Below are 10,713 nucleotides of genomic sequence, written 5' to 3'. Positions count from 1 at the left end.
AAAATTGTATGTTGTCTACAATTACATACTATTGTATGTAGTATTTTTTAAGTTCCTCTATCATCTAATCAGTTCTTATACATTTGAGGCATCCTCAAAGAAGTATTACATATCCAAAACACAAATAAAGTATTCCAATTTGTGGGATGTATATTTTTGGTCCACCACTACATTAAACAGTAGGAATTTTAGGAGAAAGACACCTGCTGTCAAATACCAAGAGTTTATACTGCTGTTATTTTTTGTGTATACTTACCCAAATGTTCAGTAAATGTTCTCTCCATTTTACATATAGAAAAGGAGGCTTCCAAAGGTTAAGCAACTTGCTCAGCCACAGAAAAGATGCAGGTCTGGAATGAGAACTCTGGCTTGTTAAATGACCAGGTGGTACTACAAGCAGTTGGGGTGCTGCCTCCCAGGCCTCCTTGCTCCTCTGTCTTACTATTGGATCTAGAGCAAACTTATATTTGAAACCATAAGAAAGAACTATACATGTGTAAGTAACCAAATCGGAATTATCAGAGAATCATGGAGAACTGATGTAAACTACAAATCATGTGAAGTGCTTATAAGTTCACAAAATTTGCATGTTTCTTTTCAGCACTCAGTCAATGCTTAACCAAGGCATGAACATATAAAAACTTAAGGTAAACTATATGCTGCAAACTGAATCAGGGACCCATGATGCTACACATGGACTTTTCTTATTCTTAGTTGCTAGGGAAATGTAATTACTGCATTTATTTTAGAAAAAATCTGAAATGTGAGTGGGAAAGTTGGAAATAATTTAGAATTTAGTGATTGTCTTTCCTCCACCTACCTACTCTGGTACTGACTAAAGGTACCACAACAAGTTTTAAAGAAGAGGGATGATCTGGAATGGGCCTTGAAAAATAGAGACATTTTCTTAGGTAAAAAACCCAGGAAGTGATTAAACTTCTCAGGCAAAATATAACTGTTTAAGGAAAACCCTCATGCGCATGTGGGGTCATGAGACATTTAGACCCTGCTGGAAATCTGATGAGAAAGAGCAGCAGAGAAATCCTCAGAGAAGGAAAGACATGGATGGATCCTCTGCTCTCGGGTCCTGCGTCCTGAGGATATTAAGTGCAATTTTTAGCAGAGACATCTAAAGGGCAAAAAGTAGGCAAGAAATTTTTATTCAGTGCTCAGTGTTTTTGTGATGTCCCTGTCTCCAAATAGAAACCAGGAAAGATGCTGCTGGTAAAAAGGGTCTGTTCAACACTTTATTTCAGTCAATTCTTCCTTATCTCTGCTATGGGTTGATTGTAAAGTCTAGTAAAAATTGCTCATAAAAAGACATATATGTCTTATGTCATATCACAAGTAATTCCCATTTTCTTGACAGGAAATTATAGTAGCCTGGCTTAGAGTAAACCTTTCTTGAGAAATTTTATGTTTATCACTGTCAACTATGAAATTTGGACAACCTTTAATGATAAATCATTTCCCTTGAAAAATTATGTCAAATCTTTGCCCTTCAAATCCACTATCACATTTTCCTAGTAAAACTGACCCCCAAAGCTTAGCAGGCATTGATCATTTATAGGATTATTTTGAAAGAGAATATTCATATATACCAAAAAAAAGAGAATTACAAAAATACCGAAGTCTGACAATCCAAGGGTTAAAATATCTCTAGATAGTTCTCTATTTAAAGATATACTTTTATATCACATAAATATTTAGTGAAATTAAATCATGATTTAATCTGCCTCCTGTCATTCTCTCATATATTGTAACATGATGTAACTATTATGCCAGGAAATCTAGCTCATCAAATAGATATAGTAGAATTTTTTTTTCTTCTTTTCTCTATTTTATTAAATGCTCCACTTGTTGGGTAAAATCTAAGCACAACATTGCTGTCATCTGTCATTTTCCTGTAGATAACTTTTAATTAATAGAAGCCATCAATTCACTGACTTTAATATTTTCTATCTTAGACTACTAAGAAAAATGTCGTAAGTCCACTTTCACATTAATCAATATGAAGTAATCTGTCCCAGAGCCAAGACATGGAGACCACTGAAAAGTGATTGTTGACAAGCCACTCAATGACTATTTGCTTCAAAAATAAAGCCAATTATACATTCTAAGATATAATAGAACTTAATGTCTTTTAACACAGCTCCAATTTTTTATTACTATAAATTGTAAGCAACCGATTAGTGTATATTATTGGTTTATATTCTTAATATTATAGTTCTATTGATCAGTAATAAGGAAAAAATACTCACCCAATAGTATAAATACACTATACACATTTACTTCTAATGATTACACAGTGTTTTTCTGTATTGTACGTTACCTTTAAAGAAAAGTTCATCAATAAAATTGCTAGGTCAAAGGAATGTATATTTTTATCTTTAAAAATTATATAGTAACTTTATTAGCTATAACTGATATTTTAAAAATTGCATATGCATTTGGTAAATTTGATCACATACAAACACTCACATTATCAGCACCAAAATTAAAGTAACATCCAAAAACTCCCAAGGTTTCTTTTTTGTCTCTTTTCTTGTTTTGAATAAGAACACAACATGCAATCTATTATTTTTAGATTTTGAAGTCCATAATACCATATTGCTAACTATAGTCAGAATGCTCAATTACCTTATATAAATAGAATTGTGTAATATTTGTCTTTCTGTAACTTTTTCTCACTTAACAAAATACCTTCTAGCTTTATATATGTTGTTGTAAAAAAAACTGCATTTATTTCTTTTTTAATGCTAGATAATTTTCTAACATGCATTTTCCATAGTTTCTTGACCCTTCTACCTGTTGTTGGACATGGTTGTTCCATATATCTTGGATACTGTCAATATTGCTGCTATGAGCATAAGAGTGCTCTTCAAGATCCTGACGTCAATTCTTTTGAACATATACCCAGAAGGAGAATTGCTATACCTAGTTTTTGAAGAAACTGCATAGACTTTTCCATAAAAGCTATAGTACTTCATACCCACCAAGAGTGACCAAAGATCCTAAGTTCTTTGTACATTCCTACCAAAACATCTTTTCTTTTTTTATTTTAAAATGAAAAAAAAATGATACAGAATTTCAAAACAACATAATAGATTAACAATATATTATGCATTGTTATATTCAAAATGGTTGCTCAGATTACAAGATATAGGCATGAAAAATGATCAAACAATGAAAGTAGAAATCATTCTTTTTGAAGAACAGATGAATAGTATAATTATATATATATGTATATATATATGTGTGTGTGTGTATATATATATATATATATAACCCTTTCCCTTCTAAAGAGAAATGCATAAGTTTGAGGATTTCTACTGCATAGTGGGGCAATTTAGCTGTAGAAATCATGAATGTGTTTATTTCTACATTTAACAATAAGTATCATCATGGATAATTATAGTAAAATATATAACAATTCTTCAAGTTAACATTCAGAATTTTTCTTTATCGTAGGTAACATCAGATGCCAGAATAAAAATAAGGTTCTAGTCTGCCATTGTCAAAGCTGTTATCTTTCACAAGAGTAGTAATCTAAAAACAAAGAGCTCCTGTCTCCGTGGTGTGCCATCCTCCTAAGCATGTTCATCGCCAATAATGCCTGCTCTGTGCCCAGCTCTTTCTGGCTCAGAGGTATTCCAGGCCTGGAGTCCCTGCATATCTGGCTTTCCATCCCCTTTGGCTCCATGTACCTGGTGGCTCTGGTGGGGAATGTCATCATCCTGGCAGTGGTAAAGATGGAGCACAGCCTGCACCAGCCCATGTACTTCTTTCTGTGCATGTTGGCTGTCATTGACTTGGTCCTGTCAACTTCTACTATGCCCAAACTGCTGGCCATCTTCTGGTTTGGTGCCCAAAACATAAGTCTGGATGCCTGCTTGGCCCAGATGTTCTTCATCCACTGCTTTGCTACTGTTGAGTCAGGCATCTTCCTTGCCATGGCTTTTGACCGCTATGTGGCCATTTGTGACCCATTACACCATACCTCTGTGCTCACCCATGCAGTGGTGGGTCATCTAGGGCTGGCTGCCCTTCTCAGAGGTGTACTCTACATAGGACCTCTGCCTCTGCTGATTCGCCTAAGGCTGCCCCTTTACCGAACCCGAGTTATTACTCACTCCTACTGTGAGCACATGGCCGTGGTCAGCTTGGCATGTGGTGACACAAGGGTCAATAACTTATATGGAATGGGAATTGGCTTCCTGGTTTTAATCCTAGATTCACTAGCCATCGCTGCTTCCTATGTGATGATTTTCAGGGCGGTATTGAGTTTGGCTACACATGATGCCAGGTTTAAAACCTTAGGTACATGTGGTTCTCATATCTGCGCCATTCTCGTTTTCTATATCCCTATTGCTGTTTCATCTCTTACCCATCGCTTTGGCCACCGTGTGCCTCCTCATATCCATATTCTTTTGGCCAATTTGTACCTCCTCATCCCACCCATCCTTAACCCAGTTGTCTATGCTGTTCGTACCAAGCAGATCCGAGAGAGACTTCTCCATATTCTTAAGGCAGGGACACAACCGAGGTGATTGTCCCATATCTATGGGACATATAATATTTAATGATGATAGGAAGAAGCCCTGGAAAAAATTTCTGAGCCACACCTGAACTGCAGGGACAAGGGCTTCACGATAAGCCTAAAAGTCATGTAGCACATAGTTAAGATCTGAAAGTGGACAGGAAGACAGGCCATAAGTTCTTGCACTATTATTCTCTTTTCTTACCCATTTAATCTCATAAAGTTTAGACATCCTTTTGACATACTAGTTCTCATTTTTCTTTGAAGAATGTTACAAAACACAACTTCTCAAAGGTTTAGAATTCTACTGTAACACTTCCTTAAAGATGGTTTGCAAATTCTATTCATTGAAATACTCTAGACTTTCACTTGTTGGCGAATTTTTGGATTCCTTTGACTTGCTCAGAAAGTACCATTTGTTGAGAATGGAACATCATGAACATCAGAAATCTTAAAATAACAAGAATATGGAATGAAACTTCAGTCCCTGTGGAAGTTAAAGATCTTGAACAAGGTCATTTTTCCACTAAACACATTTCCTAATAATACAACTAATTGGAAACAAGGAGAAAGAAACAAACATCAGAAGAGTCCATTTCAGAAGCTCTGCAATGGCATATGTAACAGACAGAAGCTATACTAAAATAATGAACTGACAGAACAAAGAAGATAGCAGTAGAACTGATAGAACACAGGTGAGTCAAAGGAGATGTAAATAAGTGACCATTACCCCTATGGTGGCCATAAACATTGAAATTATTCCAGCTGTTTTTTGAGAAATCTTACTGTTATTCTTTATTATGCTATTTGGACATTCTTATCATATTGTTTATTGATCATAAAGATTTCATAATGAAAAGACTATTTCAGGTCCAAAACCTACAGAAATAGGTAGAATGAGAAATCATTTCCAAATCTATCGCTCTAGAATAATAGTTATTCTCATTTTATTAAAGTTTCATGTTACCATTTGACTTCTTCAGCCTAAAAACCATAACAATACCTTAAAAGACTTAAAAGTGGCTAATGTTGAGCTTCAAATTTAGTCTCTCTGGTATTCTGGAGCATATAATCTAAGAAACCAGAACTAAAATACAGGACTCATATCATCCAAAAAAAGTGAAAAACTTTTTTTTTTTTTTTTTTTATTTAAGAGGAAAAAGAGAAAAACACAAAACAAACCAAAGGGCGTAAGGGTACACGCAATACAGAACTACAAAACAAAACAAAACAAAACAAAACAAAAAACCATAACAGTAAGAAATTACCTGCTAGTAGATTACACACTATTTTCTTGAAAATAGTTCCTCAAATCACAGTATCAAAGAACACAAGGTGGACATTCAAACAGGGAGACTGCAAACAGCTGTGTTCAATGTTCCAAAAACATTGATAAAGTCAGCTATTTAACACCCCCAAACACACTTGCTGTTATATCCGTTAGAGCTCCTTTTCTTTTTTTTTTTCCCCTCTCTTTTTTACAACAAAATTTACACATCTTGGATTTTATTACTCCTTAGTGCTTATTACTTTCTTTGGGGGGGGGGGGAGAATACAGTCAAATATGGCAAAACAAAGCTGTCAGTCAATACCAAGGATAGACGTAGCACATGGTGTAGAACAGAGTACAAGTTTATCAACAATGGTTATCAACGTTGTCCCTTGTTTCCTTAAAAAGAATTGTCTATCTTATTAGATATTATAAAGTTGGACAAAACAGTAGAGAACAAGACCAATAAAACTTAGGCATTGTAAACATTACAGGACTTCCAAAGAAGACAATAGTCAAACCAGAATGGGTATCTTAGTGAATCTTATTGTCTTCAAAGTAGTTGCCTATGTCTTCAAACTTGATACTATCATATAGAATGGAACAGAGTCTAATCAGTCAAAACAAGATCGTGGGAGTACTACAGGACTTCAAAACAAGTTAATAGGAAATCGAAAAGAGTTACTATTTATATATCCTAATTTTTTTGAATTTTTTCTTTAATTAAGACAAACATAAGAAATGACTAAATATTTTTTTTTGAAACAATAAGGGGGAGATTGAGATAAAACAGGACATAACAATATAACAATAGAGGTCACAGCATGACTGTTTCAATAACCTAGTACTTCACCACCTTATAACCTGACTTAATAGTAGTTACCATAGTGTCTTTTTCCTTGAAATATTTGGGTAAAACTTCATATACTCTAGCTTCAAATATTTTCATATCAAGAAGCCCAGAATAAAGCCTTTCTAATTAATGAGTGAAAACTTTATAAGGCTTCAAGGCCACCTAATGGGGAATCATGATTACCACATATTTTTATATATTTGAATCATTACTTACATTAGGGAAACTATTCGGTATTCACACATGCGAGATTGATTTATTTCACTTATGAGTATGGTCTCAAGCTGTGCCCATTTATTGATAAATATCTCAATGTGATCCTTCTTTATAGCTGAATAATACTCCATTGTATAGAAATACCACAACTTTTTTATCCATTCCTCAGTTGATGGGCACTTGGGTTGTTTCCAAGATCTGGCGATTACAAATTGTGCTGCTATAAACATAGGTGCACATATATCACTGTGGTATGATGCTTTCAGTTCTTCTGGGAATATGCCTAGAAGTGGAATAGCTGGAATAAATGGGATTTCCAGTCCCAACTTTTTGAGAAATCTCCAGACAGATCTCCACAAAGGCTGTACCAGTCTACACTCCCACCAGCAGTGCAGGAGAGTTCCTTTTTCCCCACAGCCTCTCCAGCATTTGTTGTCGGTTTTCTTGATCCTGGCCATTCTTTCAGGAGTGAGATGGTATCTCAGTGTGGTTTTAATTTGCATTTCTCTAATGACCAATGATGATGAGCATTTTTTCATGTATTTATTTGCCATTTGCATTTCTTCATCTGAGAATTGCATATTCATCTCAGATGCCCATTTTTGGATTGGATCTTTGAATTTCGGAGGTCTGAGTTTCTTTAATTGTTTATATGTTTTAGACAAGAGGCCCTTGTCTGAGAGAGAGTTCACTAAAATCTTTTCCCAGTTTGTGGGTTTTCTTTTCACTATGCTGGAGATTTCTTTTGACATGCAGAAACTTTTTAATAAGAAGTGGTCCCAGTTATTGATTCTGGGAAGTATTTCCCGTGCGGTTTGAGTCCTGTTCATGAATTCTTTACCTACTCCTATGTCTCCAAGGTTTCTACCTATTTTGTCTTCCAATAGATTTAGTGTTTCTGTTTTAATATTCAGATCTTTGACCCATTTAGATTTTAATTTAGTACATGGTGATAGACATGGGTCTAGCTTTAGTTTTCGGCAAATGGAGAGCCAGTTTTTCCAGCACCATTTATTAAATAGACTGTCGTTCTTCCAGTGAACCTGCTTGGCTCCTTTATCAAAAATAAGGTGGTTGAGTGTGTTCGTAGTTGTGGTTGTATCTTCTAATCTATTCCACTGATCTTCAGCTCTGTTTTGATTCCAATACCATGTTGATTTTACTACTGTTGCTTTGTAGTATAACTTCAAGTCAGGGATTGTGATGCCTCCTGCTTTGTCTTTGCTGCTTAGGATTGCCTTTGCGATTCTAGGTCTCTTCTGGTTCCAGATGAAATTTAGGAGTGATTTCTCTAGATCTATAAGGTATGTTGATGGTATTTCTATTGGGATTGCATTGAATCTGTATAACAGTTTTGGGAGAATGGCCATTTTCACAATGTTTGTTCTTCCTATCCATGAGCAAGGGATGTCTTTCCATTTTCTGAGATCATCTTCAATTTCCTTTTTCAGTGTATTATAATTTTCACTGTATAAGTCTTTCACTTCTTTCGTAAGAGTAATTCCTAAATATTTCATTTTTTTGCTTGCTAATGTGAATAGTCCAGTTTCTCTTATTTCCCTCTCTGTAATTTTGTTGTTCGTGTATAGGAATGCTATTGATTTCTGAGTATTGATTTTGTATCCAGCCACATTACTGAATTTATTTATTGTATCTAAGAGTATTTCAATGGAGTTTAGGGGGTCTTCTATGTAGAGTATCATGTCATCTGCAAACAATGATAATTTAACTTCTTCTTTTCCTATCTTTACCCCTTTTATTTCTCTTTCTTGCCTAATTGCTCTGGCTAGTACTTCCAGTACTATATTAAATAGGAGTGGTGATAAAGGACATCCTTGTCTTGTACCCGATTTTAAAGTAAAGGCTTTCAATTTTTGGCCATTTAGTATGATGCTGGCTGTTGGTTTGTCATAAATGGCCTTTATTATATTGAGGTAAAGACCATTTATTCCAATTTTCTGTAAAGTTCTTATCATGAATAAGTGTTGGACCTTATCGAAGGCTTTTTCTGCATCTATAGAGATGATCATGTGATTCTTATTTTTGGCTTTATTGATATGGTGGATTACATTTATTGATTTGCGTATGTTGAACCATCCTTGCATTCCTGGGATGAATCCCACCTGGTCATGGTGTATAATCTTCTTGATGATTTGCTGGATCCTATTTGCCAATATTTTATTGAGGATTTTTGCATCTGTGTTCATTAGGGAGATCGGTCTGTAGTTCTCTTTTATAGTTGGGTCTTTCTCAGGTTTTGGTACTAGAGTAATATTTGCTTCCAGGAATGACTTAGGAAGGATTGCTTCCCTTTCAATTTCATTGAATAGTTTGAGGAGTGTCGGCATTAGGTCTTCTTTATATTTCTTGTAGAATTCTGCAGTGAATCCATCTGGGCCTGGGCTCTTCTTGGTGGGCAAGGACCCAATTACATTCTCAATTTCATTAGCAGAGATTGGGTTATTCAACAGTTTTATATCCTCTTGATCTAGCTTTGGTACTTCATATGCTTCTAAGAATCTCTCTATTTCTTCTGTGTTATCAAACTTTTGAGAGTAGAGGTTTTCGAAATAGGTGTTGATGATCCTCTGTATTTCTATTGGGTCTGTAGTGATTTCTCCTTTTTCATTTCTTATTGCATGAATTTGAGCTTTTTCTTTCCTTTTTTTAATAAGGTTGGCTAGGGGCTTATCGATTTTATTTATTCTTTCAAAGAACCAACTCTTTGATTTGTTGATTCTTTGGATTGTTTTCTTAGTCTCTATTGCATTGATTTCTGCTCTGATTCTTATAATTTCCTCTCTTCTTTTGGCTTTGGGCTTGACTTGCTCTTCTTTTTCTAGCTGTTTGAGGTGTAGCATCAAGTTATTTACTTGTATTCGTTCTGTTTTCCTGATGTGGGAACTCAGTGCAATAAATTTTCCTCTCAGAACGGCTTTCATTGCATCCCACAGATTCCGGTAAGTTGTATCTGCATTTTCATTTTCTTTTAGGTATTGTTTAATTTCTTCTTTAATTTCTTCTGTGACCCACTGATTACTCAAGAGTGTGTTATTTAGTTTCCATGTGTTTGCGGAATTTTTGCAGTATCCTTTGTCATTAATTTCTAATTTCAGAGCGCTATGATCCGATAATATGCAAGGGATGATTTCAACTCTTTTGCATTTGCTTAAATATGTTCTGTGAGCTAATATATGGTCTATTTTAGAAAATGATCCATGTACTGCTGAGAAGAATGTGTATTCTGATGTTGTTGGGTGGAACATTCTGTATATGTCTATCAAACTCATTTGTTCACAGGTGTGATTCAGTTCTGTTATTTCTTTGCTCATTTTCTGTCTGGTTGATCTGTCCCTTGGTGTCAGTGGTGTATTAAGGTCTCCTGTTACAATTGTGTTACTGATAATTTGAGTTTTCATTTCTGTTAATAATTGTTTTATATAACTGGGTGCTCTGGAGTTTGGTGCGTATATATTTAAGATAGTTATCTCTTCCTCTTGGAGTTTTCCCCTTACGAGTATGTAGTGACCTTCTTTGTCCTTTATGGTCATTGTTGGTTTAAAGTTCACATTGTCTGCAAACAGAATGGCTACTCCTGCCTTTTTTTGGATTCCTGCTGCATGAAGAATTGTTTTCCATCCTTTGACTTTCAGTCTGTGAGTATCTTTCTGGGTTAGATGGGTTTCCTGTAAACAGCATATGGTTGGATTTTGTTTCTTGATCCATTCTGCTAGTCTGTTTCTTTTGATTGGTGCATTGAGACCATTTACATTAATGGTTATTACTGTTAAATGCTGGTTAATTGTAGGAATGTTATCTCTCTGCTGTTGCATC

At 35.1% G+C, this 10,713-nt stretch overlaps 1 protein-coding gene across 1 annotated transcript; it reads left to right on the top strand.

The window, feature by feature from the left end:
* Window positions 1–3,596: 3,596 nt before the first annotated feature.
* Window positions 3,597–4,550, top strand: LOC100718735 (olfactory receptor 52M1-like). Its single transcript, XM_003463421.1, has one exon. The coding sequence runs from the start codon at window positions 3,597–3,599 to the stop codon at window positions 4,548–4,550; it is 954 nt and encodes a 317-aa protein (XP_003463469.1).
* The last annotated feature ends 6,163 nt before the right edge of the window (window positions 4,551–10,713 follow it).

The sequence above is a fragment of the Cavia porcellus genome, unplaced genomic scaffold (genome assembly GCF_034190915.1).
Source record: "Cavia porcellus strain 051 isolate PalLab524CR breed Dunkin Hartley unplaced genomic scaffold, mCavPor4.1 scaffold_9, whole genome shotgun sequence".
Taxonomy (NCBI): Eukaryota; Metazoa; Chordata; class Mammalia; order Rodentia; family Caviidae; genus Cavia; species Cavia porcellus.
Note: the sequence above shows the minus strand (reverse complement) of the source record. Positions and strands in the feature narration are given on the sequence as shown.

Bases quoted from the DNA above. Each gene is read 5' to 3' on its own strand.
- LOC100718735 (XM_003463421.1), top strand. From the start codon at position 3,597: ATGTTCATCGCCAATAATGCCTGCTCTGTGCCCAGCTCTTTCTGGCTC.